The sequence below is a fragment of the Plecotus auritus genome, assembly GCF_963455305.1.
Source record: "Plecotus auritus genome assembly, chromosome: 6".
NCBI classification, from domain to species: Eukaryota; Metazoa; Chordata; class Mammalia; order Chiroptera; family Vespertilionidae; genus Plecotus; species Plecotus auritus.
In genome coordinates this window covers 1997831-2020171 of record NC_137773.1, presented here as the reverse complement: position 1 = coordinate 2020171, position 22341 = coordinate 1997831, and the positions used below count along the sequence as shown (strand labels likewise).

At 59.0% G+C, this 22341-nt stretch overlaps 1 protein-coding gene across 1 annotated transcript in view; it reads right to left on the bottom strand.

Annotated features, from left to right (window-relative positions):
* The window catches only part of SDK1 (sidekick cell adhesion molecule 1), a gene marked incomplete at its 5' end in the record, with an annotated part of 646035 nt that overhangs the window by 196284 nt on the left and 427410 nt on the right, over positions 1-22341 (bottom strand). The window contains one exon of the mRNA XM_080672625.1: positions 14323-14456. Within this exon, the coding sequence (XP_080528751.1) occupies positions 14323-14456 (134 nt within the window). The remainder of the gene's footprint in view (positions 1-14322; positions 14457-22341) is intronic.

The window sequence follows — 22341 nt, the reverse complement described above, 5'->3', positions numbered from 1 at the left end:
GGAGCGTCGCCCTGTGGGCTCCGGGACAGCGTTTGGAAAAGATCATTTATGATTTTTTGAAAGTTACAGAGAGAGGTACAACAAGAAGAGAAACAAATGATCCGCGGCCCGGCGGGGGCTGTAATTTAGGTAATGGCCGCCATCACCGCCAACCCATCCATTACCGGACGCTCCGCTGTCAGAAGCATCCATCAGAGGGGCGGCCGCGTCCTGCTCCAAATTGAAATTCACTCGTCAGTATCAGGTTCAAAAGACCTTCCAAATTCGTAATCTCCTTGTGCGGTATTCTCTGAAGTCCAAAATTACCCTTTTAATCAATTGAATAGAACATCAAACTGTTTAAATAAATTTCCTCAGAATGGTCTTTCATGGGCTAATAAGCCAATTTTCCCACAAATACCCAGGAAGTTTAATTTCTTGGCCTCTGAGACGATCAATTCCGTTCCCAGCTCTGCACTGGGCCCCGTGCCTGACCTACGGAGTCAAGGTCAGAGGGAGGGGCCGTCTGGAGGAGCTCAGACCTGGGCCGGCGGGCGCGCACGGACCGCTGTGTGGTGAGCACGGGCCGGCACAGAGGAGCCCAGGACGTGATTTCGGGCATGGGGGCATCGGAGCCACCTGGGGCGGGGAGGGCGACCCAGGCTTCAGGGTTTGCTCAGTTGGGGTGGAGGTGGTGGGCGAGGGACGCAGGCGGCCCCGCAGCGGACCCGGTGGCCTCGCCCAGCGCCCCTGCGCCCCCGCGGGAGGCGGCCTCAGCGACGCTCCGAGCTTGGGCCGTGTGAAGGGACCCCATTTCTGGATCCTCACCTTCCATCCTCCCTCCTGGAACACTCTGCCTAAGATGCCCCTGACCTCCAGGGGCCCCCACGTCCCTTCCTCCACTGCCCTCTCCTCCTTCGGAAGTGAGGGGCAGGCCGCCCCGAGCCGGATCCTGAGGGCCGACCCGGTGAACACGAGCCTTCGGTACCAGATGGAGAGACGGCCTGAGCTCCTTCAGCCCCCCCAGGCTAGCAGACCCAGGGCCCCCCAGGCTGCCAGACCCAGGTCCCCCCAGGCTAGCAGACCCAGGGCCCCCCAGGCTGCCAGACCCAGGGCCCCCCAGGCTGCCAGACCCCAGGGTCCCCCAGGCTGCCAGACTCCAGGGCCCCCCAGGCTAGCAGACCCCAGCCCCACACAGGCTAACAGACCCCAGGGTCCCCCCGAGGCTAGCAGACCCCAGGGTCCCCTCCAGGCTAGCACACCCAGGGTACCCTGGGTCTCAGGAATGAGTCTGGGGTGCACCTGGGGCCTGAGTCCACTCCCCCTTCCCTCTCCCCCCATCCCTGTGAGCGGCCCCCTTTCCCTCGGCCTGCACAGTTGGGATTTGATTAGTGCTCCCTCCTGGGCTAAGGAAGTGTTTCATCAGCACAACACGTATGTGAGCCCTTGTGTACGTCCTTCGTGTATCTATTCTCCAAAAGTCTGCTTAGTTTTGTTGGGCTCATAAGACCTGGCTCAAGGCCCTCCTTTCACAAGGGGAAACTGAGGCCCAGCTCCCCGCCCGGCTTCATGCAGGGGGTGGGGTCTCTCGAGGCGCCAGGCTCGGGGCCGCGCCAGCCCAGAAGAAGGCCTTTGTGGAGCAATGTCTGAGTGCCCGCGATAACACCGTCTCAGCGCGAAGAGAAACTAATTAATTTTCATCAAAAGCACCATGAATAAAAGACCGGACGCGCCGAACAGTGAATTAAAACTAATGGGGGGGCACTGCCGGCTGCAAACCGATGGACTTTAGTTAATTCGGAGAAGAGAGAGCCCAGGCCGATTCTGCAGGTGAGAAAATGTCAACAATTTCTTCTCCACAATGAAAGCTCTTTTCAAAAAACAGCCAGAGACAAAGTTAATAAATCATGTCCCTCTGTGGTCCCAGAGGACGGTCGGAGCCGGAGCGGGCCGGACACGGAGCGACAGGGGCGCGGGGCAGAGTTCTGCTACGAAGCGGAGGGGAGCTGCAGGCCCTGCCCCCCCCCCCCACCCAACAGGCTGTGTCCCTGAGAGGGAGGAGGGGGTCGGAGCAGAGGAGGGTGCAGGGAGCCCTGCCTTTCCTGGAACGTACTCCTGCCTCTCTGTCCGGCTTGGCCTCCGTGTGCCACCGCTACCGGACCGCCTCGTGGCCCGGTCAGTCACCGTCCCTGGCCCGCGGGGGGCCTGGGGCCTGGGCGCTCGGAGCTCAGGGCCGACGCGGGCCCTGAAACCCGGGGGAGCAAGATGTGTCCTTCTCAAATGATGGGCCGCTCCCCATGGCAGAGGGCACGGTCTGGCTGCAGGCCCCGACCTCCCACAGCAGCCGTGGGCAAACTACGGCCCGCGGGCCGGATCTGGCCCGTTCGGCTGTTCTATCCGGCCTGCGGAGCCGAAAGAGTGGAGGGTTCTCTTGCTCTCCCCTCCGCTCCTTTACTTTGAATTTGTATTAGTTCACACAAACACTCCATCCGTGCTTTTGTTCCAGCCCTCCGGTCCAGTTTAAGAACCCATGGTGGCCCTCGAGTCATAAAGTTTGCCCACCCCTGTCCCACAGGGTGGCACCGACCTGGAGTCTCCTCTGCCAGGTCCTCGGGCACCACCAGGGCTGCTGGGCCCAAGATGGAGCTGCTGGGGAGGGCGCACCCAGATCAGGATTGACTGGACACCCACTCCTGACCCGACCCTTCCCCCAAACGGACTGCCTCTGGACTGCCCGGGAGTGGCCTGCGGCCGAGGGAAAGTGAGGTGCTGCCCGCCAGGCCTGCAGAACCCGGCGGGCACGAGGGCCACGGCAGAAGGGGTGCCCGGGCCTGGGGCCAGGAGGCTTGGGAGGGAAGTCTCGGCGGCGGCTCCCTCCCGCTCACCTGGCGGCAGGTGTTAAACTCCTCGCGTGTCCTCGAGGCCCAGGAGCCCAGGGCTGGACGAGGCCCCGTGGAGCACCCCCCTCTCCCCTCAGTGTGATGAGCACCAGTCACCCCGACTTGCTGCAGCCGATTCCTGGGCCCCACGCCCAGAGAGTCTGTGGTCGGTCCAGGTGATGCTGTCGCTGTGGTCCCTGAACCCCACCGGGAGCCAGTCACCCAGGGGCCCGAGACCCCGCTCCCCTCCCTGTCCTGTGCTGAGAATCGAAGCCGGCCCCCTGATGAGCTCCCGCGGTGACGTCGCCGGAGCAGGGAGCACGCTCTAAACTGAGCCGCGTCTACACGTGACAGTCACCTGGTGCTTTTGACACGTCCTGGGCGGCGGGTGATACAGCGTCCCACGTTCCCTTTATTCTGCTCTGTCACTGCTCCTAAGACTCGTTACACATGCTGGCCCAGCCTTTTTCAACCTGTGCGGGGTTGGCCCTTGGTGGGCCCGACCTCCCTGTGCCCGTCCCAGCGCCCGGCAGGGCGGGTGAGGGCTCCCCTCTCCCTGCCCCCCCCCCCGTCCTACTGCCTTTCCCCACTCAGCGTACCCCCCTCTCACACACGTGGTCTTTATGTATTTTTGTCTCTTGTCGCCCATAAAACAATTCTGAAAACTATATACCCCTCATGTATTTTAAGCCTGCATTTCAATACTTACTTTTAATTTCTAGTGTATTTTAAACAAAACTTTAGATCGCTCTTTTAAATGCATCCGAAGGGACTTAGGTACCATTTGTTACCCACTGTCATTCCTATAAAAATCTCCTTTGTAATTCCTGGATAATTGACTTTATTCCTTTTCCTCCTGCAACCCACGTGCAGAATTTTATTTACTGCAACATACATTATCCTCGAAAGTCTTTCATCACTGTTACTACTTCGCTCTACAAGAAAGGACAGATATTTCATTATTTTTTTTCAAATTCCTGTGATCCTAAAACTCTAAATGTTAAAAAAATTCTGGGTTGAGTCTACATTATCGTAATAAAGAGGGAATATGCTAATTGACCCTCACACCATCGCAAAGATTGTGGCGCCGACAGCCAATAAGGAGGGAATATGCTAATTGACTGCCCCACCCTCAAAGATGGTGGTCCCCTTAGCCCTGCCAGGGTGGCAGGCATGCAGCAAGGCTGGGACTGCCCCCAGGCGGGCCCGGCTGCTCTGTACTCCTGCCTCCGGAGTCTCCCAGTCCCCTTAGCCCCCAAGCCACCCAGGGCCGGCCCGAGGCGCAGCCAAGCCTCAGATGGCAGCTGCCCAGCCGCCCAGGGCCGCCCGAGGCTCAGGTAACCAGGGCCGGCCAAGGCTCAGGTAACCAGGGCCGGCCAAGGCTTGCGCTGCTGGCAGTGGCAGCAGCAGAGGTGTGATGGGGCATCGTCTTCCCCTGATCGCCGGGTTGCCTCCCGCCCCTGAGGGCTCCTGGACTGGGAGAGGGGGCAGGCTGGGCTGAGGTACCCCCCCTCCAGTGCATGAGTTTTCATGCACCAGGCCTCTAGTTATTATTATAATTAATAATCAGTCCAACATACGTTGCTGCAAATATTGAACATAGAAGTAAACTTTTCTTGGAAGTGCATCGCTTAATGAGATAACCGGCACACCTTGGGACAAGTGAGACAGATGGACTCTAAGGCCACCCGAAACCCCACTGTGGCCCTCGGGCCGCTGCTTCCAGATAGACCCGTGCGGGGACGTGCACAGGGGTGTGTGGGGGGGCCAGAAGGCAGGGACAGGAAGTTTACTCAGCGTTCTCCCAGGCTGGGGCGATAGTCAAAGCAGTCTGTGGCCAACATGGCAGGACACCAGCCAACGGGAGCAGAACCAGCGGGACAGTGGCCGGTATCGGCCCCACGGGTGCAGGTTAGGGGGGAACCCGGCCCACTGACCTTCATGCTGGCACAGGGGGCAAGAAATTAGAGCCCGCCTTGTGTCCATCAAAACACACCTGCTATCACTCCTTCACGCTCCGACTAAGTACACGAGAGGCTCAGGTCCTGCCTGTGCAGCGGACAGGTCTTTCCGACGGTAACGGGCTGCGCCGTTTTTTGAGACGGTTTTCTTCATTCAGGAGGAGTTCTCTCGCAGATGCTAAGCCAGGGGTGGGCAAACTTTTTGACTCGAGGGCCACAATGGGTTCTTAAACTGGACCGGAGGGCCAGAACAAAAGCATGGATGGAGTGTTTGTGTGAACTAATATAAATTCAAAGTAAAGGAGCGGAGGGGAGAGCAAGAGAACCGGATAGAACAGCCGGATCCGGCCCGCGGGCCGTAGTTTGCCCACGGCTGTGCTAAGGGCAGGAGGAAGCGCTTCAGTGCTGAGAGGCCCGGCGAGCAGGCGGTCTCCACGTGTGGTCTCGCCGGTGAGCCCTCTGGCTAGCTGGGCCTAAGGAGGTCGGGGGGTCAGAGCACAGGAGAGCGAGCCGGAAACCTTCCCCCCGATGCAGACCATTGGGGCCTCGGCCCCGTCTCAATCCATGGACCTGTTGCTGCGGGACGATGGCGTGAGCAGCACTGTGTTGGTGAAGGCGCCGCCCAGTGTGGGGCTCTATCCGGGATGGACCACCCGCAGCAGATCCATGACAGGCCCAACCAGCACACACGTGACAGGTGCCGTGGGCCAGCCCGATGGGTCGCCAGCACCGCCTAGCTCTCCCCCAGTTCCAGCTCCTACTCCTATGTCCACAGGGGGGCCACGGGACACTGTTGTTCTTGCCAGAGTTTCACTCCCGCCCTGGCTGGTGTGGCTCAGTGGATAGAGCGTCTGCCCTCGGACTGAAGGGTCCTGGGTTCAATTCTGGTCAAGGATATGTATCTTGGTTGCAGGCTCCATCCCTGCCCTGGTTGGGGTGCATGCAGGAGGCAACCAGTCGATGTTTCTCTCTCTCTGCCCCCCCCGCCTTCTACTCTCTCTGAAAACCAATGGGAAAATATCTCGGGTGAGAATCAACAACAAAAAGACAGCGTTTCCCCGCGTTCCTGTGCTCCTGGGTCTCTGTGCGTCCTGCTCTCAGGAAGCCCACGCAGGACGGCCCTCAGACCCCGCACACGGTCACGCAGGCCGACAACCACGGCCCAGAGGGCCCCCGGCCCCCAGCCCCAGGATTCATTCCGTAAGCCTGTGCGAGCAGACTCGGGGGAACCCGCCTGAGAAAGCCACACCAGCCGTCCCCGGCCAGCAGCAAGCAGCCACCGCCGCAGCGGCTTCTCACGCCCGCGATGACCTGCGCGGCCGAGTTCAGGGCCGCACGGGGCTCGGGGTCGGAGCTGACTCTGCCGGGAGGACGTCCCCGAGGGGGACGCGGGGTGTGAGGTGCAGGCGGAGTCACCGCCCGGATCACAGGACCCTCGGGGAGACGGCGAGGAGCCGCTGACCAGGACGCGCAGGAGCGTCCCTCGGAAGCCCCATCGCGCTCCTGCTCTTTCTGATGTGAATTCCATCCCACCGCTCAGCCCCACGTGCTCCGGACAAAGTGGGGGGGGGGGCCTCGCTCTGGAGCCGGCCGTGGCCTCAGAGGAGCTGGCGGCCTTTGGCGTAACGGACACGTTCATGACTGACCTTCCGCCGGCTCTTTCACAGCCTCGCCCGCCGGGAAGGCCTCCGCGTGCACGCCCGCTGTGCGGCCGCCGGAGCCCGGGCATCGTCTCCGGGACGGGCTCAGACCGTCCGGCCGACCGGAGGGCGCCTGCGCAGAGCGGCCGCCAGAGGACCACGTTGCAATGCAGGCGGCAGCCCCGGAACAGGGATCCGTCGGCAAAAGGAAGGAGAACGCTGGGAAGAGGGGGTGTGGCAGGGCTTAGCCCAGAAAGCACCGGAGCGGCGAACGGCAGAGAACTGCCCCTGAGCCGCACGTGGGCTCCACGGCGGAGAAAACGCTGTTTTTCTAAGAAAACGATGTTTATTGAGGTAGAGGCGCTCCATCCTTGCCCCCATCACCTCCATGCTGGGAAAAACTGCTGTTTGAAATTTCCTATAAATACAGACGGTCCTTTGTTCTGCTAATTCCAGGAAGTAACTAGACCAGGTAAGTAACCCTGCTATTTCTCACTTCTGTAAGCACGCTTGCTCGAATAATGGGGAGATAAGACATTTTTTTTGGGGGGGGGAGGGCTGGCAATCTGAATCTGTGCAAATAACCCAATGTACATACATTCTTATTAGCCTGTAGTCTAGTCACTGCCCCCTCTCCATGGTCCGGTCCTGCAAGGCCTGTTTACTTGAGAGCCGCTTCCATTTTAGAGAGGCCGTAAACCAGGGGTCCTATGGCCCGCGGGCCACATGCAGCCCGCCGAGGACATTTATCTGGCCCGCCGGGTGCCGCTGCCTGTCCTGCTTAGCAGCCGACGCATCCCGGGCCCGCAGTGCGCATAGGAATTTGTTCATAGTTTTTTTTTTTTAAACTATAGTCCGGCCCTCCCACGGTCTGAGGGACAGTGAACTGGCCCCTGTTTAAAAAGTTTGAGGGCCCCTGCCGTAAACCACGGACGGTGCCCGGCCCCCAGACGGGGTTCTCAGGGCTGGCGCCAGGCCAGGCCTTGAGATGTGGTCTCACTGCCCCCTTCCCAGCACACAGGGCTCTCTGTAAAGCCCGAGAAGTGTCCGGACGTCTCCCATATTTGGGAGACAAAGAAACCGGGAGGGTATACAGGGAAAACTTCCTCTACGTTGCTTTGTTCAGACTTTGAGAGACAGCTCCTCTGAGACCCCTGGCATAATAAAGGCTCCAAAATTCAGCTTACGAATTGATCGATTAAGGTGCCCTCTCTTTAGCTTGCTGACTTACAATATAACATTACCACGAGCGGCTGGTGCTGTGGCCTCGGCTCGGCCCAGGCCAGGAGGCTGTGGCACGCTGGACGCAGAGCTCACATCGCGATGGCAGGGAAACCCAATCTCCAGGGCCGTCTGCGCCCAAACGGCCTCTCTGCGCCCCAAACGGCCTCTCTGAGCCCCAAAGGCCTCTCTGCGCCCCAAACGACCTCTCTGCACCCCAAACGGCCTCTCTGCGCCCCAAACGGCCTCTCTGCACCCCAAACGGCCTCTCTGCGCCCCAAACGGCCTCTCTGAGCCCCAAAGGCCTCTCTGCGCCCCAAACGACCTCTCTGCACCCCAAACGGCCTCTCTGCGCCCCAAAGGACTCCTTGCGCCCCAAACGGCCTCTCTGCGCATCCGTTAAGTGACAGGAAGTGACAAACCCTTGGAGGAGAGTTACATGGAGTGTTCAGCGCTGGGACGATCCTTCCTGCGTGGTGGGTGACAGTGCTGAGTCGCTCTCAATAGAAACTGAAATGTGATGTTGGCATACGACGGCCACACTGGAAGGGCCCCCGTTCTCGGTTAGTTGAAGTCAGGAGTGGCCGCTGGCCAAGGTCAGGAAATCAGACCCCCGAGTCCAAGGTAACAGTCCCTGGGGCTCTGTCTAGTCCAGGGGTGGGCAAACTTTTTGACTCGAGGGCCACCATGGGTTCTTAAACTGGACCGGAGGGCCGGAACAAAAGCATGGATGGAGTGTTTGTGTGAACTAATATAAATTCAAAGTAAAGGAGCGGAGGGGAGAGCAAGAGAACCCTTTGCTCTTTCGGCTCCGCGGGCTGGATAGAACAGCCGAATGGGCTGGATCCGGCCCGCGGGCCGTAGTTTGCCCACGGGCTGGTAGTCCCAGGCCTCGTATGCCACAGTCGAAAGACGCCGTGTTTCCGGTGTCCTATTTAGATGGGGATGTCGAACAGGGGGCGGGGGCAGGCGTGGTCCGGAGCGATCAGTACAGTGAAGCTGCGTGGCGGGTTGTGAAGGCGGATGAGGCAGCTCGCCCCCAAACGCTAATCCGTGCCCCTACACGACCACACGCGGCTGAGAAGTCAAGGCACTGGTGGTTCGAGTACGGAATCGAGGGCAGCTCTGCCTGGGAGTGACTCCCCCGGCTGCCTGGCCCCGGGCGGGGCCTGCTCCCTGTTCCAAACCTGCTCCCTGTTCCAAACCTGCTCCCTGTTCCAAACCTGCCGCAGAGCACCCGGCAGGCGGGGCGGTACCGGCAGGTCGGTCTGGTGAACCCGCCGGCCGCCCGCCTCCCACAGAATGGCCCGCACGTGTCTAATGCGTTAGTGCCGGTAACACACCACCGGTGGTCACGCGTGGCAGCTTGGCGTGACGCCCCCCGGGGAGTGCTGTGCAGCCTGTGCTCGGGGCGGGCGTCCTCAGCACCCCTCCGCGGCTGCACAGGTGGGAGCCTGCCCTGCACGCGCCTCCGCACCGACCGCACGCTGTCCGCCGGGACCCGTCCTGGCATCAGGCAGACGCGCTCCCTGATCCACAGCTGAGGTCTGAGGTCTGGGTGTGGGGGATCCCAGAGCTTCCTGTCCAAGGGGAGGGGGCCCAGTGGGCACACTCCCTCCCCCAGGCCAGCTGCCCTGGGCTCCCCTCACGCAGACACACACTGACCGGCTTCGGGACAGACGCTGCTCCTTTTTCACGGGAGAAACCAGGGGCCAGGGGTCCCACCCACCTGGGCTTGACTCCCCAAGTCCCGCCTACCAGTCCTGTGGTTTCTTCAATAGGTTCATGGGCAGCAAGGCCTCTGCTCTCGGCTTGGAGAAACGCATCGCTAGGGGGCGTTTTTATTTATGATTTGAACTAAAGCCCCAAGAAGAACTCTAATCTTGGCCGTTGCTATGGAGATCGGGGTGTCAGGAGGTGGCCACGCCAACACGGGTGCACACGGCTGATCTCCAAGCGCTCCTTTCGGGGCGGGGGCGGGGGGCACAGGGCGCCTTTGTGTGTCTGTTTGCTCTCAGAACCCCCCACGGGCCATGGCGCCCTCTGCCTGGAAGGTGGGTGCGTGCACCCGGGTACTCAGCGCTGACTAAGCGCGCCCGCAGAGCAGAGGGCGGGCTAGGACGTGTTCCAGGGAACCGCAGACATGAGCTGTGCAGAGGCACCGCGGGCGCAGGCGGCCGGCAGCAGGCGGTCCCCGGCACGTGCTCATCATAGCCGCGTGACCAGGACCACAAGCCTCCGGAAACGGGGCCTTAGAATTTGCCCCAAACGCAACATCACTAGGAGGACCGAGTGAAACCCCCATTTCCATTCCCTAAGCTTACACGCGCCCCGAGACGGGACCTGAGTAACGAAGGAGTGAACAGCCATGAGCACCGAGATGCGGGAGATGCTGGGACGTCGCCCCCCTCGCCCGTGCGGTGACCACACGCTGCAGCGTGCACAGAACTGCGTGTGCGGGGGGGGGGGGGGGGGGGGGAGGGGGGCGATGCGTGAGGCTCGCGGCCGGGGAGGCGCAGCCTGGACTTGGTTCTGTCTGTGACCCGCCCGGGGGGCCGGGCCGGAGCGCCCGCAGCCGGTCGGCTGGGTGTTAGGCCCAGCGCCCCACGCAGGTACCCTCCCTGTTCTGTCTCCGCCCGTCTTGGTAGGCGAGGCCCACACAGTCCCTGAAGCCAGAGCTGGATTCACACCGGTCGCTCGGTCGCGATACACGGACGCTGTCCCTACTGGTGTTCAGGGATGTTCCAAACCCGCCGCCGGCTCTGGGGACCTGCCACGCGGGGCGTGAGAGGCACAGAGTGAGCCAGACTCCGCCCGGGCGCACCGGTGCGCCCTCTCCCAGACCTCGTCCTCCGATCCCCTCCCACCCCGCGCACACGGGGCTGCGCACACGGGCACCCGGAGGACACCCGTGCTAAGTGTCTTCAGGATGGAGGAGGGCCGTGGGAAGGAGAGCCATCGCGGGCGCTGTTTGAGGGGAGACATTGAACGAAGGGGCGACAACAGGGAGGCAGAGGCAGGCTTTGGTTTCAATCTCAGCGTCGTCCTCGGAGACTCATTCCCGGACATTTTGGATATCGGGTCAGAGCCGCGAGCGCCCGGGGGATGCGGCATTTAAACAGTAACTGATCAACCGAGCGGGCTCTCCGCGGCGCCTCGCTCTGCCCTCGTTCTTTTCTCCGGAAGAAACTCGCTCACTGTGGGTTCAGCTCGGAAGCCCCGACCCGCCAGGTCTCCATGTGGAGCCTCCAAGCCGAGCCGAGGACAGGTGGCGGGTGCAGGACGCTCCTTGGGCTCCACCTCGGGGTGGAAGCGCCTGGGCAGCCGAGTCCGGCCCAGTGTCCTCCTTCCGGTGCCTCTGAGCGGGGAGCCAGCGTGACAAATTCAGGCGACATTCCCAGGTCCCTCCCCTCTGTGCCCCTAACACTGGCGGCTCCCGGCACAGGCCCAGAGATAAGATCACGGATGAGAGAGAATCACGGATCATCCGCCTCCCGCACGTCCCCTACTAGAGATGGAGCCCCCAACCCAGGCATGTGCCCGGACCGGGAGAAGGCCAGGAGGCCCAGCTGTCCTGGGGTGGGAGAAGGGCGTGTCCCCAAGGTGCCTGCTTCCCGCGCGGACCCGCCGGCCTCATCTTCTCCAGGCGCGGAGGGGCTGCTCGGGCACCGCGGCCTATGCCACGCCCACAGAGCAGCAGGCGGGTCTAAGCGACAACTGCCCGGAATATCTTTGGGTTCTTCTTCGGAAATGCTGGCGGGCGGGTTTTAAATAGTCAGCGTCTCATGTCTCACTGTCACGTGTTTAAAAACTTGCCCGGCGTGCCTCGGGGGTTGAGCACCGACCCGTGAACCAGCAGGTCAGGGTTCGATTCCCGGTCAGGGCACATGCCTGGGTTGGGGGCCCCATCCCCAGTAGGGGACGTGCAGGAGGCAGCCGATCCATGATTCTCTCCCATCAGTGATCTTATCTCTGGCCCCCTCTTCCTTTCTCTATGAAATCAATAAAATATAAATAAATAAATGAAAACTATTTATTTTTATCTAAATCCTCTTTATCTTGCGCTTCCTTCCCATCAGCTTCGAGTGCAGCCAGAATACTCAGCAGCTAAGCAGGGTGGGGTGCTGAGCTCTGCAGTTCATGGGTGCTGGGCCACGTGCGGGATTTCCTCCTGCAGCTCGGGGACAGCCCATCACTCATGAGGGGCCCGACACCTTGCGGGGCCGTGGGAGCTACCCCACTTCCACGCGGGCCGCCCCTGCAGGGGACGGGGAGTCCCTGTGACAGGAAAGAGGAGGGGCCACGGCAGGCCACGTTTACATTAATTACAGACAACCCCCCAGGAATTTCACTTCCAGGACGTCACAGCCCCGCTCAGGCCACCACAGCCCGGTTCCCTACTTCCATCTCCCGAGGCCGAGGGCGATTTATCTTCGTTAAATGGGAACCGGCTGAGATGTCTTCGGATTCTTCAGAAATGCTGGCCGGCGAGTTTTAAGTAGTCATCCATCTTGTTTGGTGGCTCTTTCTGTCGCCCCCCTCGGAAGCAAGGATCGCTGAGCCCGCAGCACGCCCCGCACCTACCAGCAATGTGAGCAGCCGGAGGAGACGGAGCTCGTGGCAAACCTGGGGGGCGGGGGGCCCTCTGTGTCTCTGGCCCCGGGGACCCTGGTGGCCAGGGCCCACCTGCAGCCGCGCTGGGAGAGCCCTCGCCTCGCGGGAAGGGAACATGACATGGTTTGGGGTTTTCTGCCAACGCTTCAAGACTTCTGAACCTCAGAGGTTTTCAAAACAGAACTTCCAGCGGGAATGCGTCATTGCTGAGTCCCGTATGCCCACAGGCAGTTCTCCGAAGGATGACAGTGAGGCCGTTTCCTCAGCTCCTTCCTCCTCACAGGTTCCCCGCCGGCTCAGGAGCAGAGGCACCGAAGTGGAGGTGTTCCCCTAAGATGGGACCTAAGTTCGTCCGTACCTTCCACCTCCTTATGTGTCCCTTCCTACACGTCCTACCTGGGGCCAGTGAGAAGATAAAAACACGCCAGGGAATGAAATGCAAGGGAGTTAATTATAATATTTATGAGCTGCTCCCAATATACTTCTTGGTTGGAGTAGAAACTGAAATTACTGAAAAAATTTGCATATTCCAATTATCCACCGCACGGCACCGTGTTCGCATGGCAACCTGCCCGGCCGGCCTCGGGAGAGCAGGCGTCGGGGGCGCCTGGGCGCGGCGGCCTCCGAACTTGGCCACGTCCGCCCCGTGTCACCGGAGTGTTGGTGCGTTCTCACAGACCGAGGCCAACGCCCTTGGTTCTGACTCCAAATCCCGCCAATCTGATCTATTACTGCCCTGGTATGCGTATTCCCATTTAGTGCTGAATGCGATTTGCTGGACAGGATAATGGTAAAACTTGAAAATCATTAAAGTAATTACAATCTAAGTGATAATGCAATTTCCACCCTTTCTGATCAATATTGGAAAAGCCGTGATAAATCACCCCCGTTGCTACTATGGAGGGTCCTTTCCATCGCAGTGCACGGCACGGCCTGGCCTGGGACCTGCGCTCCGCCCGGGACAGAGCCCGCGTGCACTGAAAAGGCCGAGCTCAGTCCCTGCCTGGAGGTCGGACTCAGTCCTTCGAGGGATCCGTCCACCAGGAGCCCTGCCAGGAACACAGGCACTGCCCCAGGGTCTGCCACCAGCGGCCCCTCAGGAAACTCTCCTGGAAGCCACGTGACCCTCAAGGACCACAGGAAGCGAACACCGATCCTGTCCCATGTGCGAAACACCCTTCCAGAGAGCCATCCCTTCACGGTGCTTTTGAGAAAGACGAGACCGTGAGGGCAGACAGGTCCATTCCATCCGCTCCTCGACGACGTGACCGCAATAGTTTGCAATGCGCCACGGCCCTTTCCTGGCTGCATTTTCTCAACAGCACCACCCCTGCATGCCACCCTGAGCAGCCTTGCGCTGCGAACACCTGGCCATGCCCCGCCCCCCCGCCCACGCTCCTATCTCCTGGTTCAGGGTGCTGGCGGGTGGTCACTCCCCTTCTCCAGCAACACCCTCTTGTAGCAGGACTTCTGGAGCCTTTCAGAGGCCAAGCATTTGAACTCGGCTTCCTCACACGAACATGTGCTCACGGAAGCTGAACACGTAACTGTGATGTGTGTGTATTCTCTACCCGGTTCAGTTACATCAGGTACAAAAAATGATCAGCTGATGATGCTTAAGAAATGCTGCTAATTTGATCATAATTACATTCATATAAATATTTTCTCAAGGGTTTTATTATTAAGTGAGAAGCACATAACCTGTGCCTAATCTAGGCTCCAATAGGATTCACCGATTCAGTTCCTGTAAGCCAAAGGAGTTTTGTTGCTGGAGACGGTCCCCGTGAACAGTGCACGAAAGCCAACGTACGTGTACACCCTCCAAACAAACAAGACCTCGCGTTTAGAATTTCGAGGTACATTCTCAGTTCCTGTCTAACACGCCAAAGAAAGCAGCCATGGACCTCGGTCCGTGTCAAACCACCACACGGCCCTGGCAGGAGACCCCCAGCAGAACGAGTGCCCCACGGACGGACGGCGGCTGTTCATTGAACCCGTTTCCGAAGGACCCCGGGGCTCGGCACTCACGGGCTACGCTCAGGTGGATGGGCGGGCTGGTCCTGTTCTCGCCGTTCCTCTCGTTGACGGCCTGCACGTAGTACGCCCCCGCGTCACCGGCGGTCGCCGCCAGGATCACCAGCTGATTCTCCAGCGTGATGGCTCTGTGTCAGAGAAGGGACAGCGTCAGGGCCACTGACTGAGGAACCGCTTACTCGTAAGGCACCTCGACTCAGGAGGCCGCTGTACAGGGACGTCCCGAGGTGCTTGAAGGTCAAAGGCCCTGGAAGGGCAGATACCCATCCGCAGCCCCACGTTAGGGACACGGGCAAGGCCTCCGGCGTCCAGCTGGCCCGCTCCTGCGGAGGGTCCGAGCCCCCACGCACTCACTCCACATCTGTCCCGGCCTCCGTGGGGAGGAAGACAGTATCTGGAACGTATGCATCCAGCGTGTGTTAGAACGCAAAGGGTCCCCTGGGAGTTCACAACAAAACAAGCCAGCCCGGCCGGCGTGGCTCCATGGTTGAGCATCGACCTAGGAACCAGGAGGTCAGGGTTCGATTCCCATCAGGGCACACGCCCGGGTTGTGGGCTTGATCCCCACTAGGGGCCGTGCAGGAGGCAGCTAGTCAATGATAATCTCTCAGCATTGATGCTTCTCTATCTCACTCTCTCTTCTTCTCTAAAATCAATAAAAATATATTTAAAAAAACCACCAAGCTAGAAGAATTCCAGAAAAGTTGGCCTCTCTCCCTTGGGGGCTGTTTGACCAAAGCCTTCACCTGGGGTCTGGGCCACCAGGCCCTGCACCCCGCACAGGAACCGACCGTGATTCTCCCCCCGCAGGAGGCCTCACGGGGGCCCCTGGGCACCCATGTCCAGACGGATGGTAGAGAAAAGCTGCAGTGCGCACAGCTCTCCCAGAACTACAACTGCAGGACCCATGCCCTTCACCTGCACCCCACATCCGAGATGGCAAGCAGTCTGTCAATCACCCCAGAACCCTTCCCCTATATCCCAACCCTGAAAAGGAATCGGAGATACATTTGACCCGCTCACCCTCTCTCATTAGAAAGGAGAAAACCGAGGCTCAGAGAGGTTAAGTTGTTTGGCCAAGGTAGCACAGCAAGGGAGCAATGCTAGAGGGAGGACCGGGTCCTCTCACATGTACACAGTGCTCTGCCACCCGCACCACACGCAGACGCTCACCAGGTCACCTATTTAAAAGAAGAGAAAGCCCGGCCGGCGTGGCTCAGGGGTTGAGCATCAACCTATGAACCAGGAGGTCACAGTTCGATTCTCGGGCAGGGCACATGCCCGGGTTGGGGGCTCGATCCCTAGTAGGGGGTGTGCAGGAGGCAGCCCATCCATGATTCTCTCTCATCATTGATGTTTCTCTCTCTCCCTCTCTTCCTCTCTGAAATCAATAAAAATATATTATAAGTAAATACAGAAATACCTCTCGGGAGGAATTTTAGGGTAACCCTCTTTTCCTTCCTGCTACCTTTTGGAAAGCTTGTTAAAAAACCCTTGGTTTTTGTTCATCATATAACATTATCTTACAGAGTTACTGCTTGTTCAGGATTTCTGCAGGATATATTACAGTTTGAGGTCTCTATGATCAACTTACCTCATTTCTCATTTAAGAAAATTTCTCTATTAGGAAGTTTTCAATTTTCAGTCCCATAAAAACACTTTTTAAAAGTTTTACGGTAATATTTATGACTCCTTTATAGATTCCTTTAGAGAGCCATAAAAATTATTCCATTTCACATTAGTATAGGTTACACTGGCACCTAACGTTAAAAGTGAATATTTATTACACATAAAGTTACCCATTTAATAGTACAATTTAAAAACGGTAACTTTTTGCTTTAACATCTGATTTGTGCCAGCGTGATTTCAAGTATGCCTATTACTTCTCAGAATTATTCTCCAAAAATACTCATCCCTTCTCTATATTACATGGCATTGCTTCTGAAACAATAAAGGGAACTGAAAAATAAAAAAGTACGTTGAGAACAATAATACTAAATTTTGCACTTACTACCATTTACATCTTCAAGCTCTTTTTTCTTTCAGTTTTTCATTTCTGTGCCAGTTTAAGTAAAAGCTCAGGAAGAAAACTTACCTAGTGCCATAAACATTCAACAAAAATGCCCGAACTTTGGAGAACATTAGATGAATAAGAATCTAATCCCCAGAAAACGCACCTGTTTCCCCGACCAACTCTCTCTGAACACAGCGTTCCTGTTAAAGAACCCGATTTTCACATGACAATGAAGGCGTCGAACCACGTGCAGCTTAATTTCAGATTCTGACCATTGTGGCCGAGCCGTCCCTGCAGGGACACGGTAAAGGCAGCGCCCTGCTCCGAGCCCTCCCCTCGCAGACCTGTGCTGGCCGGGGCCACACCTTCCCGGGGGCCAGCGGTGAGGGCACCGCCCCTTCCCAGCACCAGGTCCCCACCTTGATCCTCAGAGGACAGTGGGGGTCCCTGGCCATGTTCAAAACACCGGGGAAGCAGCCTGGGACCCCAGCCAGGAGAGGTGCTGTCCCAGGCTGCTTCCCCTGGGAGCCACCCTCCCACGGGAACCCCGAGGGGAGGCAGTGCCTAGACCAGGGGTGGGCAAACTTTTTGACTCAAGGGCCACAATGGGTTCTTAAACTGGACCGGAGGGCCGGAACAAAAGCATGGATGGAGTGTTTGTGTGAACTAATATAAATTCAAAGTAAAGGAGCGGAGGGGAGAGCAAGAGAACCCTCCGCTCTTTCGGCTCCGCGGGCCGGATAGAACAGCCGAATGGGCCGGATCCGGCCCGCGGGCCGTAGTTTGCTCACGGCTGGTCTAGACCGAGGCAGGAGGAAGGACAGGACTTCGAATCAGACCGAATGAGAGCCCAGCCGAGAGCCAGCGATGAGGAAGCCAGCTAGCGATCCCGGCCCCACCCTTCCGTCCGCTCAGTGTTCCGTGAGAACAGGGGGCTGCCGAGGCTGGCGCTGACGCCCACCACCTTTTCTAAGTCTCCCCATTTCAGAGCCGCAGTGCAGTGTGGGGAGCCGGCCCCGCGTCTCAGCTAATCATGGTAGGCTCTTCCCTCTTGCCAGGGACTCACAGAGGAAGCCCCGTGTCAGCCTGTGGCCTGTGGCAGGTGCCCGGGGACCTCCTTGTTCTGGGGCGGCCACACCCGAGTGGTTCTCGCCTGACGGAAGGGCAGGCCCTCCACTCTCCGGTGGGACCAGGCTTCCTCTCCCTCCTCCACCTACGGACAAGGAAGCAGGCTGTCCCGAGGGGCAATGGCATGCCCGCGAGGAGAGCGGCCTTGGCATGAAGCTGATGGTGTCAGTGGCAGGACAGTGAGAACAGGGAGTGCCTGGGTCCTTGACCTTGACCCCTGATGGCGTCATGGGCCACCCTGCTCCTCTTCCTGTCCCTGACTTCCTGCGCCAGGTGCTAGCGTCCTTCGTTCCGGGTTGAACTTGCTTAAGGTAGGGTTTCTGTTACCAGAAGTGAGAGCATCCTGACAGCGATTCAAAGCAACACAGGCAGTGCCGTCCACCGGGAGAGAAAGCAATAAAGACGCCGGCATCCTCTGGGCATGGGAGCAATATTACACACGTGCCGCAACGTGTGCGTAACATGCCATGTGAACAGTGGTGAGGGCTCAGTGGGAAGCGGAGACGTTTTTGCTTGGACTCCTGTGCCGTAAAATATTCTCCCACAATAAACAAGTATCCCTTTGCCATCAGAGTAACAGTTCTCACAATGAGCGCCGGGGCGCGCACGCAATGAGGGCAGCGCCGTCTCCTGCTCTCCCAGGGATGCGGCCGCGGCTTTACTGGCACGTGACTCCCCAATACTAATTCCAATTACACCGACTTCCCAGGAAGTTATAACACGAAAGCCAGAGAGATTTCCCTTCCTTTGACTTTATTAAAATAAACGCGTGTATGGTTTTCTGTAAACTTTTCTTAGTCTGCCATCTTAATTCTAATTTTCAAAAGGAAATCTTATCACGGTGCCTTCTAACTCTGCGGGATGATAATCAAGAAGACAGGAAAAAAATAGATGCAAGACTTAGTCCAACGTGGACAGACGTCGCTCAGCTCAGGAACGAGGGGCGGGACGCAGCAGGAACCAGTCGCCGGGCCGTCCCCGGCCGGGAGGCGCGGGCTCCATGGGGCAGCCGTCAGCTTCCCCACGCAGGGCGCCCCCGCGTGCCCAGGGAAGGAGGACTGGTTCCGAGGGGCCCCCTCCAGGCTCTTGGTTTCTCACCTGATCCCCCCAACGCTTTCCCGAAGCCGGGAGCCAAGTGAGGATTCCCCATTTCAGAGAAGATGGACCGCACAGGAGGTGCTGGGGCCTTTGGCTGTGGGCACTGAGGGAAGAGACCCAGGAAAGGGGGGCTCTGCCTGTGGCATAGGGGGTGGGGGCATCCGGCTGGGAGATCCACGGTGAGCTCCATGCCCACACACATGCTTTCAGAGATAGGACACCGGCATCAGTTCCATAAGCACCAGGTTCATGGTGGTGGACGCAGCCCCGTGAGCTCTCAGCCCAGGAGGGAGAAGGCAGGGAATGTGTTCAGCCGGATGCCACGGAAACAAACCAAGTAACTGTACGCACTGCTGAGTCATCAACCAGCTGAGTCCCAGGCCTGGCTCAGGGCGGAGGGACACCCACCTGGGTCAGGTGCACACGGCCATGCCCCCTGGGGCCTAGATCGGGAGAATTTATAAACCACAAGAAGTAACAGGAAATGCTGGAGTGACATTCCCTTAAGAGTGGCGGTGGGCCCACAGCGGGGACTTGGGGGGCACCCCAAGGTCTCCGTGGTGAGCCTCGAGCCCCCGCCCTTCCCCCCTCTGGCTTTCGGAAGAGGCACCTTTCTTTGATTATCAGTAAGTATTTTGATCTTTGACACTTTTAACACAAACCAGGACGGTAGCAGGTAATGTACACACTGATGTACAGATGATGATGAAAATTCAGCGAAAGGTTCAGTAACATAAGGACGCGGCTCATCCATTAGGAAAGTAAAATTGGGCCTGTGGTTTTCCTACTGCAAATAGTAAAGCAACGTTGGATTAGTTTCCATGGATATTCAAGTACATTTAAAAAAACCAGGGCAGAAAAATGCAGAGCATTCGTTTTTGAGCCCTCGAGGAGGAAAACCCACTTAAAACACGCCCCGTTTTAATCAGCGCTCCAACGGCTGGTTCCGAGGCCTGGCGTTTCCGCCGCCTCGGGATCGCAGGCCGCTCCGTTACCAGCGGGTTCCAGGCAGACGACCCGGAAACGCACCCCTCACGGCACCATTGCAGGGAGAGCTGCTTCTGAGGAGCTGGCGGCAGCGAGGCTGACTCAGGGGCTGCGGAGGCACGAATGGCAGTTCCCTTCGCCCGAGGAAGCACCGGGCTGACTGTGGGCGCTGGGTGCGGGAGAATCGGGAAGCCAAGTTCTCAAAACCTCCAACCAGCAGGAAGGATGCCGAGCTGAGCTGACGGATGGGATGCAGGCGCCCGCGTGCCTCCCCTTCCTGGTCCGTCCCCGCTGCCGGGGCCGAGGCAGAGCGTGCTGAGTCTCACACGTCCTTTGGGGCCAGCGATGATCACGGATGTAGGAGTAACTGCCCGGCTTATATTTCCATTCAGAGCTAACCACTGTGCACAAGGCATCGCCGCACCTGTGTGGGTACGGACAAGTGCGAGCTGGGGGGTCCGGGCGGGAGCAGAGCGGGCCCTGCCTCCCTCCCCCAGGCCAGCTCTTGGTGTCCTCCCCGTGAGCCAGGGTGACAGCACTGCCACCGAATGGACCTTTTTAAAATGGAAGGGAGAGGGAGAGAGAGAGAAACATCACTGATGAGCGAGAATCATGGCTCGGCTGCCTCCTGCACGCCCCGCCTTGGGGACCAAGCCTGCAACCCGGGCATGCGCTCTGACCTGGAATCAAACCATGACTCCCTGCTTCACAGGCCGATGCTCAACCACGGAGCCCCGCCGGCTGGGCGATAAAGGACCTTTATGGGGGGCACATTGGGAGGAGGCAGAGTGCAGTGTGCTCGGGGTCCGCGAACCCGAACCTGGCTCCTTCCTCGCTGGGGAGGCATCACTGTCCTCTTGGGGGCTAAACGTCAAGTCCTTTCTACAGTTCGGTGCACAGGTTTCCACGCATCAAACACCGCCGGGCCCCGAGCTGTGGGACAGAAGTCATGAGTGGGTGCTGCTGCCGCCGCCGCCGCCTGAGACAAGGCCGCCTGCTCAGGAGCGGAGCGCGGTGACGGAGCAGAGGTCGGGAACGCGCGCACCCACCTCGCATCACACACAGAGGCCAACCCGCCCGGGGCCTCGCTGCCGGCAACCCCGCCTCTTCGCGGCTCGGCCACGCTTCCTGCGTGCAACCAGCCCCCTCCCCCCAGGAAAGCGCTGCCAGGGCGCACGGAAGAGAAATGAACCCCTGCAGGTAACTCGCTAGACCTCGTGAAGGATTCCGCTCACCGGGGACCTTGCCCGGAAGAAATACGTTTATGTAGAGCTGTGTGTCGGACGTTCTCTGGCTGGTTTTAAAAGCCTTTTAGTCTGTTTACACGCGTCCAGGGGCCCTTTGCGCGTTTAATGGGCTGTTCCAGAGCCAGGCAGGAGCGGATGGTCACCCGCAACAGAACCCAGCGAGACGGAGCCCAGGTCTGGGCATACACATAGGAAGCCAAGCGCTTTTCCTGCTAAAACATTTTTTTTTTTTAAAGGAAATAAGACGTTAAAGAGCGTGTGGGACACATGTGTTTTGTTAGGTATTTATGTCCGGGGAGAGTGGAACTAAAAACCACTCAAACTAGAAACCACTACACGCAGGACAGGAAGGGGACTGCGAAAGGGGTCCCTCAGTCTCTGAGGTCCTGAGAGCAGCGACGGGTCTGAAATAAGCTTCTTTGTATGTGATAAAAACAAAACGTAATTCAGCCCGACACTGAGCGTTGCCATGGCCAAGGACTAGAGTTTCCCCAGTTTTTATTTTGGTGAACCCTCACCCGAGGATATTTTTCCTTGATTTTTAGGGAGAGTGGAAGGGAGAGGGAGAGACAGAGGGAAATATCGATGCAAGAGAAACACACCAATCGGTTGCCTCCTGCATGTGCCCCAACCAGGGCCCGGGCTGGGGAGGAGCCTGCAACAGAGGTACGTGCCCTGGAGTGGAATTGAACCCGGGACCCTTCGGGCTGCAGGCCTGCGCTCTATCCACTGAGTCACACTGGCCAGGGCTAGTTTCCCCAAAGTGAATGAGTAGCAGGACCACAGCAGCTGCCAAGCTGGCGGGTCCAAGAGCCTGGTGAGCAGCTCTGGCCATGGGTCACTCACTCCCAAGGCGGGTGGGCAGGAGGGGCTGGACGTGGCCATCCCCGTGGAGCGGGTGGAGCCAGGGGAGCCGCAGGCTGGTGAGGCTCCTGGACCAGTCCCTCCTGCCACGTCTCTCTTCCTCCCCGTCGGCAGAGGACGGCACTGGGCAGGGCACCTGCCAGGCCTCTGGTGGTGCCATCTGCAGGGACACGCCCCCCCCCCACCCCCCGCAGGACCCCACGCAGGAGGAGCTGCCTGGGAGCGGGTCTGAGAGCACACGCGGCCGGCGGCCGGACTGCGGCCGGAAAGCCCTTCCCTCCCAGCTCAGCACAGCCACTTCCTCTCCACAGGAACGTGGTGTCCACACAGGGCGCTGCCCTCCGGCTCTCTGATCACCGAGGCAAGCTGTGCCCGCCGTGGCCGACCAGACTCAGGTATCGCAGCTGCTCTGCGGCAACGCCGGGCCTTCCAAATGGGCCTGGAAAACGCGGGCTCCCCGACTCCAGGAGAGCTCCCCCTCGAGGACAAACGCCTCCGACACCGAGGGTGACAGTTCACCTGGAGGGAAACTCGGCCTCTGTGGGCTGCCTTTCCTGCGGGAACCACAGCTCCGGGTCCGTGGGAACGGGAAGTGCAGGCCCTGATTCACCAGACGCATGCTGCCCGGCTCACTCCCGGCTCCGCCCTGGTCCAGCTCTGCTCACTCCTGGCTCC